This window comes from Myotis lucifugus, unplaced genomic scaffold (genome assembly GCF_000147115.1).
Source record: "Myotis lucifugus unplaced genomic scaffold, Myoluc2.0 scaffold_574, whole genome shotgun sequence".
In the NCBI taxonomy this organism is placed as follows: domain Eukaryota; kingdom Metazoa; phylum Chordata; class Mammalia; order Chiroptera; family Vespertilionidae; genus Myotis; species Myotis lucifugus.
Window position 1 is genome coordinate 497,872 of NW_005871622.1, and position 20,226 is coordinate 518,097.

The 20,226-nt window shown below is 56.4% G+C and overlaps 1 protein-coding gene across 9 annotated transcripts in view; it reads left to right on the forward strand.

The window, feature by feature from the left end:
- The window catches only part of TMEM241 (transmembrane protein 241), a 59,834-nt gene that overhangs the window by 36,394 nt on the left and 3,214 nt on the right, over positions 1-20,226 (forward strand). For 4 of the 9 annotated variants that reach the window (XM_023745719.1, XM_023745715.1, XM_006104460.3 and 1 more), the window contains 5 exons: positions 384-429; positions 2,928-2,963; positions 4,811-4,845; positions 6,379-6,448; positions 8,257-8,350. In XM_023745719.1, the coding sequence (XP_023601487.1) occupies positions 384-429; positions 2,928-2,963; positions 4,811-4,845; positions 6,379-6,448; positions 8,257-8,350 (281 nt within the window). Of the gene's footprint in view, positions 1-383; positions 430-2,927; positions 2,964-4,810; positions 4,846-6,378; positions 6,449-8,256; positions 8,351-8,680; positions 8,747-8,909; positions 9,777-12,038; positions 12,640-12,723; positions 14,013-20,226 lie in introns of those variants that run through there. The other 5 variants (XR_002826646.1, XR_002826645.1, XR_002826647.1 and 2 more) reach the window with 5 other exon arrangements.

A 20,226-nucleotide genomic window follows, 5' to 3' on the forward strand; every position in this document is an offset into this window, starting at 1 on the left:
AAAAAAGTAACTGGGTGAAATAGAAGGGCCACCTGACTGTGTTCAAGTCACACGTTCAGTGCTCTTGTCTGTGGTCCTGGGGCACTGTGCCCCGAGGTACCCACTGTCAGACATCCCAGTGTTTCTCCTGCCCATCACTCAACAGCTTCCTGTTAACCACACCGTGACCACCAGCCTCCCCCAGCACCTCTGTGCTGAAGGCATCACCACCGGATTAGCCACTTCCACCTCAAACCCTCCCGGAGTGCGGCCGCCCTGTGGGTGTGGGGGACCCTCCAGGGGAGAGGGCCTCCGTCTCCCTGTGGGTTTGCTGCTTCCCTGGCGGTGCAGGCAGCCCCTTCCCCAGAATGTCCTGTGCCAGTAACACATTGCTTCCTTTTCAGGGGCCTATAAGATTCTCCAGAAGTCCCTGAAACCCAGTGCGTTGAGGTAAGCGTTCAGAGTGGTGCGTTGTGGTTTGGTTAAGGAGCAGGGTGAGACCAGGCGCCAGGGCTGCTCCTGGTCCGCAGACTCTGCCAGTCGGGTGCAGTGGGCAGCAGGCTCGGCAAGAGCCCTCCTTTTGTCTCTGAGCCGCTCCAGACAGGTGCCCAGGGCCTCCCACGGGCCAGCGTTAGCGACGGGCGGAGAGGGAACGTCTGTCTGCCTCCTTCAGGGGTTACTAGTTCTTCCTCGGCTCAGGGCTGTTTTTCCTAATCCCCAGCCCTCCCCAGCCTGACACGGGTTAGACCCCGAGTCCCCGTCAGTGGCTCTGTGCTGGGGAGAGTGAGGCCCTCGCTGTGGGCAGTGGGCGAATGTGAAGGAAGGGAACCCAGGCCGGGGCTGGGCTGGCCGGTGAGGTCGGAACCCCAACCAGCCATCTGGCTCTGGGTCCTAGGCCCTCCTAAGGCCAAGAGCGAAGAGGTGCGGAGGGAGTGGCTCCTGGGAGCAGGTTACACCTGAGAACGTGTGACTCTGGGTCCTATAGCACCCGTTGTTCTTTTAATAAAGTGTTTTTTGCTGCAAAAAGCCAGTCAAATTGCCAGATAAAATATAGGGTACTCAGTTAAATTTGAATTTCAGATAAGCAGTGAGTAATTTTTTTTTAGTGTAAGTATGTACCATACAATAATTAGAGCATGTTATAATGAAACATTGTTCTTTATTTGAAATTCTGGTTTCTTTGGGTGTCCTATATTTTTATTTGTCAAATATAGTAACCCTTAGGAGCTGGACCCCTGATCTGAGCTAGTTGACACTCCTTTAAAGTGGTTGATGAACCCATCTCTCTCTCTCTCTCCTTCTCTCTCTCTCTCTCTCTCTTCCTCTCTCTCTCTCTATATATATATACATACATACACTAGAAGCCTGGTGCATGAAAATTCATACACTGGAGGGGAGGGGGGTCCCTCAGCCTGGCCTGCCCCCTCTCACAGTCCGGGAGCCCTCAGGGGCAGCAGGCGACCTGGTGATCAGGGGAAGGCGACGCCCCATCACACCTCTGCTGCTGCCACTGCCAGCAGCGCAAGCCTCGGCTGGCCCTGGTTACCTGACCCTCAGACGGCCCTGGGTGTCTGGGGGGCTGAGGGGACTGGGGGACTCTGGAGGCAGGCGCGCAGAGCAGCTGGGCCCGACCTTGCCCCGTGCCTGCTGCCCCAGCGGGACTGAGGGGACTGGGCGCCGCCATCTTTGATGGCGTGGCAGTCAATTAGCATATTCCCTCCTTATTGGCTGTGGGTGCTACCATCTTTGAGGGAGTGGCAGTCAATTAGCATGTTCATTCATTATTGGCTGTGGGCACTGCCATCTTTGAGGGCATGGCGGTCAATTAGCATATTCCCTCCTTATTGGCTGTGGGTGCCGCCATCTTTGAGGACATGACAGTCAATTAGCATAATCCCTCCTTATTGGCTGTGGATGCCGCCATCTTTGCAATGGTGTGAGGGTCAATTAGCATATTCACTCTTTATTAGATAGGATATTAAAAGCATAATATGCTAATTAGACTGGACAGCCGAACGACCTTCCGGACGTCATTTCGGACATCCTTTCAGACGAAGTCGCCATGGCGGGGGCCGAGGCAGAGGTGGTTGGGCGATCAGGTAGGCAGGCAAGTGGTTAGGGGCGATTAGGCAGGCAGGCAGGTGAGTGGTCAGGACCCAGTGGTCCTGAATTGTGACAGGGATGTCTGACTGCCGTTTTAGGCCTGATCCCTGTGGGATCAGCAGTTGGACATCCCCCAAGGGGTCCTGGATTGTGAGAGGGTGCAGGCCGAGCTGAGGGACACCCCCTTTGCACAAATTTCATGCACCAGGCCTCTAGCATATATATAAAAGCCTAAATGACTGTTACAATGGAACGACCAGTCGCTATGATGCACATTGACCACCAGGGGGCAGATGCTCCCTGGGTCCTGGGCTGGGCTGGGGAAACAGGGGTGGGTGGTGGCAGACGCAGCCCTTTTCCAGAGGGGCTGAGGGCCGGCTCCCTCCTTGGGGCGGGTGGCCAACCTCCCAGGTTCCTCCTCCGGCCAGCAGGCCCCAACCACCCGATCAGGGTCAGGCCCCGGGCTGGGATGGGGAACCGGGGTGGGTGGCGGCGGATGCGGGCAGTGAGGGGAGGAGGAAGAGGGGAAGCAGGGAGGTGGGAAACCTGATCAGCCCTGATCGCCAACCAGGCCTAGGAACCCCCACCCATGCATGGATTTCATGCACCGGGCCTCTAGTGAGAAATAATCAGCCAAGTGAGTGTGTGTGACCAGACTAGGACATGTGTTTTTTAAATGAGCAGGATTTAGTTTTGAGTATGAAGTACTCTTCAGACCATTTATTGATAATTTATAAATGTAGTAACTTATGCATGGATATAATTTATTAACACAGGGTAGCGACTACTTTGTATATGTAAAACACTTCTATGATTTTATGTCTTGTCTTTTTCTTATTCCTTAGTGACATCGACCAGCAGTACCTAAACTATATATTCAGGTAAAATATAATTTACATTTTCAAAGAGTAACTCATATATTTCTAGCTTATTTCCCAATAATGTGACTTGGGAGTTCTGAGCCAATATGCCCCCACAGAGGTGAGCTAAGTGTCTGTGAGGGACCAATCAGGACACCAACCAGCAGCCCTGCCTAGACCAGGTGGGAGGGAACCTGGACCAGGTGGGAGGGCCTCTGTCCTGCCTACAATTCAGAGGCTCAGTCTCTCCCGGGAGTGTGGAGTCTGTAAGGCTAAGGGGACAATTTCCCTAGAGCCCACAGCTTCCCTCTAGCCTGGGCCCTGGACTTCCCTCCCCAAGTGGTCTTGACCTTGATCCCAGGGCCTCCCTGGTCTGTCTTCCCAACTCACTCCCAGACCCAGCGGTGCCCGAGAGAAGGCTGTCGGTGGAAGGTGGTGGGTGGACTTGCAGGCTGAGGTGTCCACATGCAGTATGTGAGGTCCTCGGGGTGCAGGATGCAGCCTAAGGTGGAAGGGGCAATGGAGCCAGGAGCCAGGGCTGGGGCCGGGTCTCCCCACGGTGCCACCTCTGGCAGGGAGCTCCTGGGACTCTGAGATTCTAACTTTTAATCTGGCCCAGGTTGTTTTGAGGCTATAATCTCTGTTCATACCCCCCTCCTTGTTTTGCAGATGAAATTGTGTGAGTGTGCACACGTGTCTCTCTGTGTGCATGCACATGTATGTACGTGCATGTGCATGTATGTGTGCACGCGTGTGAGTGTGCACATGTGTCTCTGTGCGTGCACATGTATGTGTGTGCATGTGTGTGCGTGCACTGTGTGAGTGTGCGCACATGTCTCTCTGTGCATGCACATGTATGTGTGTGCGTGCATGTGTGTGGTGTGTGTCCGTGTGAAAGGGGTGGGCACAGCTGTTCTCTCTGGGGTGTGACTTGTGAAACAAACAATGGATTGGAGCTCAGCCTGTGGAGATGATCGTTTCTCCTGTTTCTCCATTGCATTTCCCATGAGTGCAGGAGCGTCTTCTCTCTTGTTTGCTGTGTCCCCAGATTAGAGCAGCACCTGGCACTTCCTAGGCACTCAGTAACGATTGCTGAGTGAATGGATTTAAAAGGTCTGCTGGTATCTGGCCTGATGGGTCTTGGGTAAAAAGTCTTATTTCTGACCTCTGACCGGACCCGCTGCCTGGGTGGCTGGAATGGAGAAGGACAGTACAGAGGTGGGCTCAGGCCCGGGAGGCGCTGTCCACGGGCCGGGAGGCGGGAGAAGCTCCCAGAGAGGAAGGTGGGAGGGTGCCAGGAAGAATACGGCCTCAGCACAGAACACGCCTCCTCCTCTTCATCCTTTGGCATCGATTGCAAACCAGTCGAGGTAGTTTTCAGGCACGTGGTGGATGGGATGGGTCATTTTGTGGCTGGCTTCTTGGACATTTAACTTCCCTGCCATGCAGTTAATTTTGTGGCAAAAATAGACTGAGCTCACGGTCCACAGCTACGGGTTAGCGCGCAGCCGGCTGGAATTCAGAGGCTGCTTCACGTGGCCGACACGGCTCTCTGCGGCGGAGGCGGGTGTGGACAGTTAGTGGCACGGCTGACCCTCGGTGGTGGGGTGTGGACGCTCAGTCCCCGGGCAGGCTGAACCCCGGGCCCAGCCTGCAGCACCTCAGGTGGGAGGGAACCTGGACCAGGTGGGAGGGCCCCTGTCCTGCCTACAGTTCAGAGGCCTCACTGTCACCGAGGAGCTGGACTCAGGGAGGGAGCCCGTCCGTGAGGTCACCTGCCCGGTCCACTGCTTCCGAGTGGGAAGCGGGGAAGGGGGGAAGGCGTGCTGTGCCCCGTGCGAGTTCCTTCCCTCGTGTTTCCTTTTCAGCGTGGCGCTCCTGGCAGCCGCAGCGCACCCCACAGGTAAGCTCACCCTGCGTGTGTGTTTGCCGTACGGTGTCTGTTCAGTGCAGGGCCTGACCCGCCGTGTCCCTGAGGACGTGTTGGCGGGAATGGGGCTGCCTTCCAGGGGGTCACGCCCAGCGTTAGAAATGGCCCGGAACCTTCCGGAGTCATCGCCCACACACTCACTCTCACCCCTCCTTTAGTTAAACACACACATGTGATAAATGGAACAAAACAATCTACTTGATAAAACACACACAGCCCCCAGAGAGAGGGAATTCAGAACGTTTCTTCCAATCTAGACGGTAACCATTGGAAATTGTTTGGGTCTGGAAGGGCCGCAGGCCTTGGTCTTGTGTCCTGAAGTTCCTGATGAACGAGTGCCGTGACGAGGAACTGTTGTCTGTGCGGCCCATACAGCTCCCGTGCTACTAATACTTGGCACACCCGGCCGCCCTCCACCCCCTCCACCCCCACACCCCCTCCCATCTCCCCAACCTGCCACACCCCCTCCACCACCCTCCACCACCACACCCCCTCCACCCCCAAACCCCCCCACACCCCCTCCAACCCCCAACCTACCATACCCCCTCCACCCCCCTTCCACCCCCACACCCCCTCCACCCCCAACCCCCACACCTCCTCCACCCCCTCCACCCCCAGTCCCCCTCCAGCCCCCCAACCTCCCACACCCCCAGCTCCAGGGCTTCAGAACCAGGAGGCGGCAGAGCAGGGCTTGAAGGCCTGGCCCCTCCCGCGCTCCGAGACTCCCAGCTTGGAAGGATGAGCGTCGGCTGTGGAAATGCTCAGTTCCTTTCCTCGGGACGTTTTTGGAAAACTTGCTGCTTTTTTAATCTCTTGACTTCTTGTTTGTGACCAAGTTCAAATTCCAGAGAGGGAAGCAGCCGTATGTGTGATTATTTCCTCTCGCACCAAGTGGGACTAAAAGAATGAGCTGACTTCACGCGAAATACATGTGCCCTTTGGACCGGCACCTAAAATGAGCGTGCACGGCCGGCCTGGCCCTGCGCCGGTGCCGTCATTAAACACCACAAGGGAAGAGGATGTCAGGCGGCTCTCAGTCTGGTCTGAGGTCTGAGGGGGAAGAGAACAGAACAGTCTTTTGAAAAGAGGATTCTTTTTGTGCCCCCTCTGCCGCGGGCGGGCAGGGTGCTGCTGGGGAAGGGGAGGATCCAGGGTTGCAGGGAGGGGTTCCCGCTGTGGCTCCCAGCTCGAGTGGTGCCGTCCTGGGCAAATCTCTTAACTTCTCTGAGCTCCAGGCAAAGGGGGGTTACATTACATCGTCATGGCCCTGAGAAAGGTGATGTGCAACTTCAGCAGGGGCCCTGCCAGGGCTGACTCCCTCAGCGGGCATCCTTACTATCAGACTGTTATTGTAAGAAAGGGCCGTAACAGGAGCCCTAGGGAAGCTGGTGTGAACTCAGTGCGGGGCAGCTCCTCGCTCGGGGCCTGGGCGGAGGCCCTGGCCGTGCATTGCTGGGACCGTGGGCGCGGGCGCGGGCCACCGTCTCACCCTCGCTGTGCCCGCAGGTGACCTCCTCCGCGCCCTGGACTTCCCCTTCTTGTATGTCTACAGATTCCACGGCAGCTGCTGCGCCAGGTAATCTGACCTCACGAAATCCTCGCACTGTTCATTCCTGTTTTGTGCTCCCAGCTGTGTCTTCGCTTCGGCGAAGCCCAAGGTCACTGGCGGTTACCCATCGCGTGGCCGGGCGGTGGCGGGGGCAGGCGGGGTGCTCTGAACACCCTCGGGTGCTCAGAGCTGGCCTGGGCCTTCGAGGACCCCTGTCATGCGGAAGTGTTCAGGTTCTAACAGTGGTTTCCAAACTTGGTTTCCAAGAGCTGGGATTTCCCGACTTTATTTTCTCTCCACAAACAATTCTTTCAACGTTAGTCTGAGCTAGTTGAGTTCAAGGGAAGATTGGGGTCCACAGTCCTACCCTCTCCACTTCCACCTTGGCTCCCTCTTGCTCCTGAAGGGCAGCCTCCAAAAAAGACCCCACAAAAACCTCCACTGAACCCCAAGGTTATGAGACAGATTGTGGGAACCATTGAGTAGGAGCTGGCTGGACCAGGTGATCTGGAACATGAGCCTGGGAAGCACTCAGGGATGTGGACCAACTAACCTGTCTCCCTGTCGTCCCCCCCCCCCCCCCCCCCGGCCTGACTTTGCTGCACTGGAGGCGCAGGTCTCTGGGGGAGGCGCAGGTCTCTGCTGTGGTGGGAAAACCGACTCGGGTGAGGCCCAGCCCGTGCTCCCTGAGGGCGTGTCTTGGCCACATGATCCTGCTTCTCCCTGCCCTCACTTCGTTTCCTCGTCTGGAGAAAGGGAAATAGCGTGCAGGGCTGTGTGTACTGGAGAGGGAATCTGATGCCTGCGCCTGTGCCTGGCCCGTAAATGATGGCCATCGTTGTTCCTGCTGCGGCCGCCTGTGAGTCCAATGCCTGCAGAGCGTGAGTCAGTGCTCCAGAGAGTCCCAGCCAAGGCCAGGCCCCACCCTCCCAGAGCTCAGTCAGGTCAGAGCCACCACCAGCGCCTGCCACACAGTCAGAGGGCAGCGTGAGACCCGGGGCCCTGGGGGTGCCAATGGCACAACTCCCAGACCTGCCCGTAGTTTGGGGCACAGCTGCAGGCGTGTCTCTTGCTTTTCGAGCCGCACTCCGCCCTCACTGCGCTTATTTGCTGAGTCGGCCTCCGTCATGGCGTCCCTGCCATACTCCCTTCCCCAGCCCCCTGCCCCCAAATGTCAGGAGGAGCCATCATTCTGCTTGGCGTTCCCTTTGCTTTGCACTTGGCCACGTGGTGACCTAGAAGACGGTTCTTGTGCAGGCCACTGCTTCCCTGACCACGGCTGTGTCAGTGCCGTGCGGCCCCCGAGATGCTGCCCACCTCCGGCCCCCAGGGTGGGGGCGCGTGCAGGTCACCCCTGGGGTAGGCTCGTTCCTAGAGCGCCGCTGCTGTGTGGTGACCTCGCTTGGGGACGTGTCATGGGAGCCAGCCCTCCCCTTTCAGGTCTTACCTCGAACCCAGACCCTCTGCCCTCAGGTGGTGCTTTCCCTTGGGAATCTGTCCCTGCCTGTGTTCTGCTGGGAGAAATGGAAGCTGCTTGGCAAGCACCAAGCTCCAGCATAACGGGGGGTGCCGCCCCCCTTTCTTTCGGTCATGATGTAACAGCCCTCCCACATTTCCGGGCCCCCTCCCCACCTCTGGTAAATGCTCTCTTCAAAGCTCCTGAGGAAAGTAGAGCTTCCTGGGTCTTAACTTGTCTTTTTTAAATCTAGAGATGACTGGAAGCAGGTGCACTAGGTGTGTGACAATTAGAAAGTGACTGGTGAAGTGTAACAGGAAATGGTTCCCTATTGGCTCCGAGAAGACAAGCCTCACTCACAGGTGGCTTCTCCTTCCAGTGGCCTTTTGGGGTTCCTCGTCACACTCAGCGCCGTGAAGCTGAAGAGCCTGGTGGCCCCCGGGCAGTGTGCAGCCTGGCTGCTCCTGGCTCAGGTAAGAGACGAGGGTGGGAGTGGTCTTGGGCTGGACCAGAGCTGGCACTGTCGAGTATCTCCACCGAGTCCCTTCTGGGCGCCGGCCCTCGCCTGACCCCCACTCGGGTCCACGTCTGCGCTTCCTCCTCGTGCTCCTGGCAGGGGTGCTGGGGACCCCCTCGCTCTCCTGACCCTGGTTTCCCATCTGAACACGGGAGGTTTTATAAACAAACAGCATCTCGAAAGCCTCTCCAGTGCTAAGAGCCTGGCCTCTGGATGCACGGGGCGTTCTGGCCCCTTCCTGGGCCGTGAGTGTCCAGAGCCCAACTGACCAGGAGTCTCACATCAGAGGCGGCAGAGGAAGGCAGTGGGCCCAGACCAGGCACTGGATGAAGACGGAAAAGGGTGACTTACGGTAGGACCGCCCACGGGCACCTGACTGGCCGGCTCTGCGTGAGCAGGGAGCTGGGAGAGAGGAGACAGATGGGGGAGCAGGAGCAGCTGTGGGACCAGGACCCGCGGAGATCCTGGGGGCCGTCCTCCTGGTGGGGCATTTGGTTCCGTCGTGTCACCCGCAGGGGCTGCCTGCAAGGAGTGGCTGTTGTTGATGAACTTGATGGAGTGAAATAACCACCGAAACAGGTGCCCTTATCATCTTTATGTTGATTGGTCGGCCCCCCCCTACCCCCACCCCGCAGACAAAGACAGGGATGTCTTTGAAATGAGACTTCACAGCGGCCTCTTCACCTGTGTGGTCTCCTGAGGGAGAGCATGGCTAATTCTGACCCCACAGACGGGAAGCGTGGCTGAGAGTCGACTTCCCGCGACGGGGGAGCATGTGGACACAGCCTTCCCACGTCAGCCAGAAAGCCAGAGCGAGGCAGACGGACCACAGGACGCGGCACTTGAAGAGGCTTTGTCCCTGAGAGCGACGGCTCTGGGTCGGGCAGCGCTGGTGGTGTGTTCTCGCCTGAGGTTGCTCCCCTGCCTTCTCCGCAGCTCTGTCCGTGTGATAGTGGAACCAGAGCGGGCGGCTGCGAAAACCAGCAGCCTGGTTGGTGCTTCCAGACTATTCCATGCGCAGTATTTTCAGTTAAATGGCTGTGTCAGTGTAAATGAGCAAGAAGAGCCAGTGGCCCCACTGTCCTGAGCTCACAGCCCTCTGTGGTACAAGCGGTGGACAGTGGTCTATGGGAACATGGGGAGCTCTGGGGGGTGAGAGGGCCATCAGGGGCTGGACAGCTCTGCATGTGCCCAGGCTGTCTGTGCACCAGACGCAGAGGTGTCGTGCGCCGGAGCCCCCACACTCTGCCCACAGAGCCCGAGCGCACTCACGGGATGGGAGCGAGCCAGCAGCAAGGGAAGGCCGGGCGGCATGAGCCCCCTGAGATTCGATGTGCTCCCTGTCCACTCACAGCCAGAAGCAGAAGTCTTTCCGGCTCCGGGTATGTGAGCACGACAACTCTAAGCTGTGCAGACGGGGAGAGGGGGGTGACCCTGAGGAGAGCAGGCTATGCACACGGCGGGGGGCAGGGGTGACCCCGAGGAGAGCAGGCTGTGCACACGGCGGGGGGCAGGGGTGACCCCGAGGAGAGCAGGCTGTGCACACGGCGGGGGGCGGGGGTGACCCCGAGGAGAGCAGGCTGGAGAACACACACGGGAAAAGTGGTGAAGACCTCAGAGCTGCATCTTCCCCGGGAGACGGATCTTACAGACTCGGTCCAGGCAGGTTCCTGAGCGAGCAGGACAGCACCGACGACAGTGCTCCACAGGAAGTCGGGCCTAGAGCTGCTGCCGTGTGTTACGTCCAGTGTCCGGTGTCCAACAGAAAATTAGACGCTTTCCGAGAAACAGGAAGGCGTGATTTATGCCAGGAAAGTCAGTCGGTAGGAACCATGTCTCTGCATCCTCAGATTTGCAGCTTAGCAGGAAAAGACTGCAGGGCGGCTGTTTAAATATGTTCAGACACAGAAAGGAAACCACATTCAGAGAATTCAAGGAAAGACAATACAGAATCTCAATAAAGAGACCGAAATGATTTTGAAAAAGAAAGCCAAGTGGAAAATCGGGAGTTGACAGTATAACTGACATGAAATGACAGATTCTATTCAATAATAGATGTGAGATGACCCAGGAGGCAGAACAAGGAATTCTTCGATCTAAAGAACAAAGATTAAAAAAACCCTGAAGAAATATAAACAGAGGCTTAGAGATCTGTGGGACATCAACCATAGCAACATATATATAATAAATCCAAAAGAAGAGGAAAGAGAGGTAGAAAAAAATAGTATTAATGGATGACTTCTCACAAAAAACAGCGGAGGATAACACATTTAATGTGCGGAAAGAAAATCTCCAACCAGGAATTCTGTACACAGCAAAACTATCCTTCAAATATGAACGAGAAAGAAAGACATTCGCAATTAAAGACGGATTTGTTGCTAGCAGTCATATCAATAGTTGCATTAAATGGGAATAGACTAAATAGCCCACTCAAAAGTCAGAGATTGTCAGTCTGGATAAAAAAGCAAGACCCAGCTGTCTGCTGTCTGTAAGGACACAGCTTAGATTCAGACACAGAGGTTGAAAGTGAAAGGATGGAAAACAACCGTGCAAACAGCAGCCACACTACAGCCAGAGTGACTCTATTATCAAACCAGACTTCATGACAGGAACTGTCACTAGAGAGGGACACTTAGTGAGGACAGAGGGTTAAGACGTTCGGAAGATGGAACAGTTATAAACATCACACCTAACAGCAGCCGCCCAACGTGTACGAAGCAACAGTGACAGAATAGGAAGGAGAAACAGTCAGAGTTGACGATTCCAATACTGTGGGGGAGCAGGCCGGGCAGCCACTGGAAAACAGTGTGGAGCTTCCTCAGAAAATGAAAAACGGAACTGCCTTTTGACCCAGCGACCCCACTTCTGGGACTAAGAATCCTGAAGCACCAATCAAAGACTATACACACCCCTATGTTCATAGCAGCAGCATTTACAACAGCCAAGATCTGGAAGCAGCCAAGTGCCCATCCGCAGATGCGTGGAGAAAATCTGTGGTACATCTACACCATGGAATACTACTCAGTCGTAAAAAAGGGGGAAGCCTTACCTTTTGCAACAGCATGGAGGGACCTGGAGAGGATTATGCTGAGTGAAATAAGCCAGTCGGAGGAAGACAAGTACCATATGGTCTCAATCGTGAAATCTAATGAACAAAATACAACCAGGGGCATTGATGCATGGAACAGACTGAGCTGTCAGAGGGAGTGGGAGGGAGATTGAATGAAAGAAGGTGAAGAGCCTGGCCGGTGTTGCTCAGTGGTTGAGCATCGACCTAGGAACCAGGAGACCACGGTTCGGTTCCTGGTCAGGGCTCATGCCTGGGTTGTGGGCTTGCTCCCCAGTAGGGGCGTGCAGGAGGCAGCTGATTGCTGATGTTTATCATTAATGTTTCTAATTCTCTATCCCTCTCCTTTCCTCTAAAAAAAAAAAAAGAATAAAAATATATTTCTTTAAAAAGTAGAAGGATTTTTAATCCTTCCTAAATGTGAAGGATTGAATAAAATGAGCCATTAAGGATTCTTCTGGCCTCAATACATCAAACAATCTTCCTTCCTCTCTTCTTTTTCTTTTCTATTTAAAAATAAACTCTGTGACCCTCAGTGGCATAATATTTACCCATCCTGACATGCATTTACCTACAGATCAGACGTGCTGACATTGAAGTCCCGCATAGTTGTACACAGCAACCCAGCACTTCCCCGTGATGTCGCTGGGACTGCGGGCGCCAGTGTGTAGCGTGACTCGGAAGGACGCTCCGTTGGCCCCAGAGGAGAATTTGGATTCTGTGAAAAACTCGTAGATTCACAGGCAGAGGCCGTTCAGAAGGGCCTGGGACACCGTCCTCGTCCCAGAAGCTCCCTGCTCTGCCATTTCCGAGGAGGTGTCAGTCCGCGTCGTCACGTCCAAGCCTGGAGAGGAGGCATCCCTGCTTCTCTCTGTTCCTCGTCTTTCGCTGCCTCTTCCCTGGGTCTCATGCTCAGCAAGGAGAAAAGTGCCTTCGAGGTCACTGTGTCGGCATCACTGTTCTTCCTGGGGATTTTGAGGGGCCTTCAAGGAAGCTAGAAATAACAATATTTAGCAGCCTTTTTCAATTCCTTCGTTTTGGTAAAGTGAGCTCTGTGAAATCTAACGCAGCTGCATAAAATCTCGGGGTCCCTTCCCACTTGTGCTGAAAAGCATTGCAGGAAAAAAGTGGCTGCGTTTAAGAGAAAAGTGATGACGTGTAGACGCACAAGGAAGACGTGTTGGCGGGTGGGTCGCTCCAGCAGCTCTACGTTCTCGTGAGAATTCTTCCCGTGTCCAGTAGCGTCTTGTCTCATCCTTCAGGCGGACGGCAGCTCTCCGCGTCAGGGGAAGAGGCAGCCGAGGCCCGAGTGGTGTGCGCTGAGGCCGAGGCTGAGCCAGGAGAGACGCAGCCCCAGACAGCAGCTCCGGCCCCCGCCCGGCTCTTGAGGACCCAGTGTTTGCTCCCCACGAGGGAAGAGTCTCCTTCAAGCGAATGCAGTGTCGCTCCACCGCCTCCCGGAGGCAGTGGCAGCCCAGGAAGCGGCTTCCTCTGCTCCTTTGTGACCCTCAGAAGCAGCTTGCTGTCCTTGCCTGCAGTGTCTGTTGACTTGGTGGAGTTAGAGCTTCGTCTTTTAGGCCGGGAGCAGGTGGCTGTGTGTGGCTGGGCCCTGGGGCGTGGTGTCTGCGTGTGACGGGATTCTCGGCTGCGGGAGTGAACGAGCCTCCCTCCATGTTGCAGCCGGGGGGCCTCACCCCGCCCCAGGCCGTCCTCCAACACGGTCAGGTGTGCTGCCTGCACAACAGCTGTGTGTGCAGCGGGGTTTTAAGGTTACTGGTTTGTACACTTTGGGGGACATTGGAGGTGTCTTTCAAGGGGGGGAGGCTCTGAGTTGAGGCAGCGGAGTGGCTGAGCCGGCCCTGTCAGCGCTGAGTGTCAGGTGTGTGACATGATGGTGCGATGTGTGCGCCCCGTGAAGTGATCACGCGGCAGCTTAGCACCCACTCCTTACACGGTCACAGGAGAGTACGGCGCCACCGGTGTGGGGCGGCCTCCGCGGCAGCTCATCTCCGTGCCGTGCTGGTTCCAGTGTCCGTGCTGGAACCCTCCCTCTCTGTTGTCTTTGTCACCATCCGTCTCACCGTCTCCGCCACCGTCCTGGGTGGGGAGACACTTGCTGCTGTTCTGGGGTGAAGCCCATCTCGGAGGAGGAGGCCCCCCCTGTTCGCTGTCAGTGTCCTCCATAGTCCGCACCCTTCTTCCTGTTGCACTCAGAGCCTCACGTGAATGCCTGGCTTTCCCGGGAGCAGGTCCGGCCTGTGTTTTCTCCCTTTGGCTGTCGCTCTGCGCCTCTCTGTGCCCTGGAACGGGCTGGGAGGGCAGGTTGCTGACTGCAGCGAAGTGCGTGGTGGTGACTTTCCTGTGGAAAGAGTGCACTTTAAAACCTAATCATGAAGCCCTGATCGGTTTGGCTCAGTGGATAGAGCGTCAGCCTGCAGACTGATGGGCCCCGGGTTCGATTCCGGTCAAGGGCATGTACCTTGGTTGCAGGCACATCCACTTGTGCAGGAGGCAGCTGATCGATGTTTCTCTCTCATCGATGTTTCTAACTCTCTGTCCCTCTCCCTTCGTCTCTGTAAAAAATCAATAAAATATATTTTTAAAAAAACACACAAAAAACCTAATCATGGCTGTTTCCTCATAAGTCTGAGCCGCCGTGGTGATGAGAATAGTTTTTCATGGAAAATTAAAACCTAGAGGCAGCGGCAGCAGCGCATTCCCCCTCGCAGCCTCTCGCTGGGCGGCCACAGCGCCTGTCCGTGCTGTTCCCTGGTGTCTGCGGAGCCGCGTGGCAACAGCACAAGCTTATCTGGGAATTATTCCTTCATGAGCACGGTTTTCCCAGAGCGACTTGGGTGGGGGTATAGTTTTGGATTAAAGAAAAACATTAAAATTCCACTTCCTATTGTCAGGGTAATTCATGGGGAAGCGAGGCATGTTCATGGACGCCTTCCTATTTTGGATGAGGTTGTTTTTCTCGTGTCCGATGATGAACTCTTAATTTTTTTCTGGACTATTTTTAGAGCCATTGATCATCCCAATGTTCTGTGCTGCAGAAATATGATAACAATTCTGGTTTCACAACTCTGACCTGCATGAGTTTGCTTATTGAGGAAATACTTTGAATTTCTGTAAATTTCCTGGCTGCAAGGTCTTATATGGATGCTGTTATTGTCCAAGATTATTTATGTATTTAAATGTGTCTTCACTAATTTTGAGAGAGAGACAGGGAGAGGGAGAGAGAGAAACATTCCTCCATAGACAGCAGCTCAACAACCAGCCAGGCTTTAGGTTCTGGTCCACCCGCTGCTCCCTGGTCCCTGGAACAATGGAGTGCGGGCGGGTCACAGCCGGTACGTGGGCACCCGTTTCTTACTTAATCCCCATCACGACTGTGTGGCCCCACCATGTGCTTCTCTGGCCCCTTTGGACAGGAGGGAACATAGATGTGCGTGACTCCTCTGGGCTAGAGCAGAGGTGCTGGGCCCTGCAGGAGGTGCCCCCCCCCGCGCCCCCCCCTTCCTTGATGCGAGAGACTGGGTGAGTGCGTGCGCTGGGGTGAGTCTCCGGGGAGGAAGGCTGTACCCCTGGTAGTTACCTTCTCCTTAACCAGTAACCCACGGCGTGGGCGTGGAAAACCCTCCGGGAGCTCATGGGAAACAGGAAGTGAGGGGACTCGACCTGCTGTGCTTGGGAACCCCCGGCCACCCCAGAGCGCTGTGCTGGCGGGGCCAGGGGGTGAGGGCGCTGGCTCCCGCTGAGGCCTTCGGTTTTCTGGTCGGTGTCGAACTGCAGGTGTGTTCTCCACTAGGGAAGCAAACAGCTTTTTCTTTTATTTGTCACTTTAATTTTGATCCATGACCTAAATCTTGATTCCCCTCGGAAAAAACCTTAGAAACCATTTAGTTTAACTCCCTTCACTTAAAAATTTTCAAAAGGCTTATGATAGAAAAGCGTACGTGATCCCAGCACTGTGGCCTTCTCTGTACACACACACCTGGGGTTGTTTGTTTTCACGGAGATGGGTCATTCTCTACCAGTTGGTTTCTGTGTAACAGTATTGGGGACGTTTCCCCCCGTGGGGCGAGGGAGGGTGAGGTTTCCAGGGAGCTGACCTGAGACCCTAGGGCAGGTGCTGTTGGAGGTGCTGAGGGCCGTCCGGTCTGTCCACAGGGCATTCATTTCCTGTCTCTGAACATTTCAAGGGGCACTTTTTATGTGTGTTCTGTGCTGGAGACCAGCATTGTCACCTGGAGCAGGTGCTAGGAGATGCCCAGATGGGAGGGGCAGGGCCACCAGGTGTTGCTGGCACCTGACACAGGAGGGCAGTTGGCAGGTCCCTGCTGTGCAGGGAGTAACCGGCTCCTTGGAGGACTGCAGGGGATTGTGAACGCATGCGGACTCCTTCTGAATCCCAGCCTGGGCCTGGGCCCCAGGGTCCCCGTTTCTTTAGGGAAAGGGGTGGGGGGGTGGCCCACGCCCGCACCTGTGCCTAGGTTCCGCCACGGAAGCCAGGCAGAGACCAGGGCGCAGTCCCTGAGCCTCACGAGGGTGTGCCGGGAAGTGGGATGGGGACAGGGCACCGCGTCTCTTCCCTCTGGGTCCTTCGTGGGTCTAGTGGCAGCGACTGACTTACCGCCACCTGCTTCTGCTTCCTCTGAAACGAATGTGTGAATGTCCGCACCATGTTCACTTTACACCTGGGAGAGACTCAGAAGAAAGTGCACGGCCCCCTCACCTGCCGCCCTCACCTGCCGCCCTCACCTGCCGCCGTCTCACTTACAGGGCTCAGAGGTGGCTGAGCTTGTCACTGCTGCCCCCTCCCGCCATTCCTCGGGCAGCCTCATCAGTCCTTCGAGATGAGCCCCAGTGGAGTGGGGCGTCCTCCCACCACCCTCAGCGTGCACCGTGTCTCAGCACTTCGCACATCCCGCTCCGGGATCTGTCAGGGGCCTCGGGAATCGGCTGGCCGGGCCCAGCTGCCGTGAGGCCAAGGCTCTTGCCTCTGAGTCTTGCCTCTGAGGTGCCTCGTGTGGCGTCGGTGAGCACACTGTGGCCTCAGCCTCATCCAGCAGCAACGCCAGGCCCTTCTCCTTCTTTACGTCTAAGTCAGCTTCACTTCTGTGACCGTTAGTCATTGCTTTTTTAAAACTTTCATTTTTAAACTCTCCAAAAGAGCGAGGGACACGTCTCAGCTCAGGCTGCTGTAACCAAATACCACTGACATTTATTTCTCATCGTCCTGGAGGCGGGAAGTCCAAGACCAAATGCCAGCAGAGCAGGTGTCTGGTGAGGGCTCTTCCCGTGGTTTGCAGATGGCTGCCCTCTGGCTGTGTTCTCACCTGAAGAGAGGGGGGGAGGGGGAGGGGGAGGGGGAGGGGAGGGAGGAGGAGGGGGAGACACCACCCCCGTCATGAGGACCCCTCATGCTCTCATCTCACACCAGTTAATTTCCCAAGGCCCCATCCCCCGGAGTCAGGTTGGCAGGGGATGGGACAGTTCAGTCCATCCGGGCGACCTGGTGACATTTGCAGTGAGTGCCGAGCTGTGTGGCAGGTGCTAGCAAGTCCTCGTGGTCTGCGTGTCCCTGACGTGGCCCGAGTGGTGGGCGCGTCCTGGGCCAGCGAGGTGCATCTCTAAGGTTCTCTCTCCGGTCCGGTTGGACTGTACCAGGTCCGGAGCCAGGACCCAGCCTGGCATCGTGGCTACTTCTCCCGCTGACACCCATGCAGGGGTCTCGGGGGTTCAGGAAGGAGGCTGCCAGGTGGCAGGAGGGTTTTGCCGAACGGGCACCACATTTTCTGTCTCTGAGCATTTCCAGGAGGTGGTTCATGTATATCTTCTGGCAAATGTATTGTCACCTCCGTTATTGCTCGGCACAACGATAATTGAAGTTGTATCAAAAGGAGATGAAGAAACCCTCCCAGCCTTGGAGCAAGTGTAACTGTGGTGCTTTTATTTAAAGCGCCTTTGAGCTTAAATTCATTTCATTCCCAAAAATAAGCTGCAGAGATGAGATCCGCCCTTTGAGCGAATCAGAACAACTTAGGAAATAAAAATGCCTCGGCCACATGCCCCTCCGGCCGGGCGTGCTGCTTCACTTGGGAACTTGAGTCCACGGGACAAAGGTGACCCCGTCGTTCTGCGAGCTGACAGGCAATGAGCACATTTACTGTAAAATGAAACCGAGAAGCTGAGAAAGTGACAAGGACTAGAATGGACGCGACTGACCACACCAGGCGTCTCTGAGTGAGTTTGGGGGAAGTAGGATAGTCTCAAGTTCCCCGCTTGTCTTCTGCAATTGAGAGCTTTAAGGACGTCTACGTTGTTGGGCTCTTTATGCTACTTGCCAAGGCAGAGTACGTGTCAAATGTAGCCTCTTTATTAAAGGAAATAGGAAAACAGACGAGCTAAACCCACCGAGCCAGGTCTTGTGGGCTGAGCTGCACCCCGAGAGCGGGAAAGGACACGCCTCCCAGAGGTCCCGGGCCCACCGCTCCCCAAGCAGGACAGCCCCAGGCCTCCCAGCCAGGGGGAGCGAGCACCTTCCTCAGGACTGTCCATGGGAGCAGAACGCGCCAACGCCAGGGGACCAGTGTCAGAGGGTGTGAGTCAGGCCTTCTCAGGACGCAGCTGGTGTTCACGCACTCAGAGCGCTGGTACCTGCACTCTGCTCCCTGCGCTCTCTTCCTTCGTGGGGTGCAGACGAAGGGGGATGCCTCCTGTGCCAGCCGAGGCCTGGACGTCTCCGTCTTCGCTGCGCAGCTCTTTCGACCCACAGGGGTGGCTGGTCACAGACGCCATCAGGGCGGAGAGTCGCCGGGTTCTCAGGTCCAGGCCCCAGGCACCCCTGACACACGAAAAGGAATTTTAAACCAGCAGCACACTGATTCGGGCTGTGCACCCAGCGCTGTGGTCAGAGCAGCCCCATACGTGTGCCGGGCGCTTGCCTGGTGCCAGTCTCCCCTGGGCCCCGGGCACACGGAGACGCCGCGTGCAGTCCCTGCCGGAGACACGGTCAGTGGCGTGGCCTGTGCCGGCAAGTAGGTGTGGGAGCCCCAGAGGGGCCTCGTCCACTCGACGTGTGGGCAGGCCCGGTGCAGGGAAGGCCTTCTGGACGTGGATTTCAAAGGGTGAGTGGGAACATGTGGGGTGAAGTCTCCCAGGCAGAGAGGACTTCGAGCACAGGTGAGAGTATGGATGAAATCGAGTTTGAAACCGGAGCCGGTTAAGTGGGGGGGGTGGGGGGGGGCTATGCTGGCAGTTCCCGTGGAGGGCACCCTGCAGGCAGCGCTTGTTAAAGAAATTCACAACAAATAGCAGCAAATCATAGCAGCCAGCCTGAATCTCAGATTCGCCCCAAATACGTGACTTATCTGGCAGGTTCCACTAACAGCCGCTGCCCTTTATTTTCTTAAAAACACACAAAAATTTATCTTTGGATTGGAATGAACGTTTCAAAAACAAACGCGGCCTGCCTGCAATACCAGCCCCGTGTGAATAATACCAGGTGGTGCCATCCTTCCACCCAGCCAGGAAGTTCAAAGCCGGCGCAGACCAGGGCGCCGCGTTCCTGTGGTTGGCGTCCCTCCGCGTGGCGGGCCCTGCTGTTTGTTATTCGGCCCTGCGTGTGCGATGGAGACGTTCCTCAGACCTCAGAGCTTGCTTTGCAGACAGATGTGTCCTTTAGATGCTCTTGGTGAGCAAGCACGATGGGTAGCAATGGCTGCTGCTTCCGTGTGTCTTCAGTGTCCAGTCCCAGGAGCAACATGAAGTCTTTCATGAACAGATTGTGGCCCCTTGAAAGCTCAGGACCAAGCCCTGCTCTCACGGACCTCCATCTCCAGAACCTCTCATCTTCCAATCTGAAACTCTGCCCCGTTAGAAACGCCCCTCCCTGCCCGTCTGTGACTCCCCGTACCTCCCGCGGGTGGGGTCGCACGGCGTCTGAGCACAGGGTCCCCCTGGCCTCCCTCCCGCTGGTGGGGTCACAGGGTGTCTGAGCACAGGGTCCCCCGGCCTCCCTCCCGCTGTCACATGTTGCAGAGCCTCCTTCCTTCTCGGGCCGAGGAATACTCCGTGTGTGTCGTCACATGTCGCTTGTCCCTCGTCCTTCAGTGGGCCGTTGGGGCGCTTCCCAGCGGTGGCTGCTGTGGGTGTTGCTGCTGTGAACATAGGTGTGCAGATGCCTGTTTGTGTCCCTGCTGTCAGTGATTCTTCCCCTTGTGCCCTCGCCCCCCCAACCCCCCCCCCAAAAAAAAACACACACAAAAGCTGCAGGGCGCTCGGTAGACCCTCGTTGAGTTTCTGGCTGAGAGAAGGCAGACCTGGGAGTCGGCGTTGGTGCCTCTGCTCGCTGCCTGAGGTGACCAGGCCTGGAGCAGACCCCACACCCTCTCTGCTCGCAGTCTCCCCGTCTGCGCTGAGGGCGTCCCTCCCGCTCGGGCTCCATCCTTAGGTGACTGCGTGAGACGTTCCGCACAGCCCGGCAGTCGCTGGCCTCGCCCGGCTCCTGTTCTTTGGTAGAACTAGAAGGGGCGGGCCCTTGGCATGAGCAGATCTGTCATTCTCACCTCTGAGTGCCCTGAGCGCCCTGACAGCCAGGCACATAGAAACCTGCCACTCGGCCTGAATTAACCTCCCACGGAGGCGGGGCCACGAGTCTAAGTCACCCATGGAGTGGTGCTCAGGGCCGACCAGCTGCCCTCCGCCAGGTGCTGGCTGCTCATCCTTACCTGGTGGCTTTTATGAAGGGTAGAACTTTG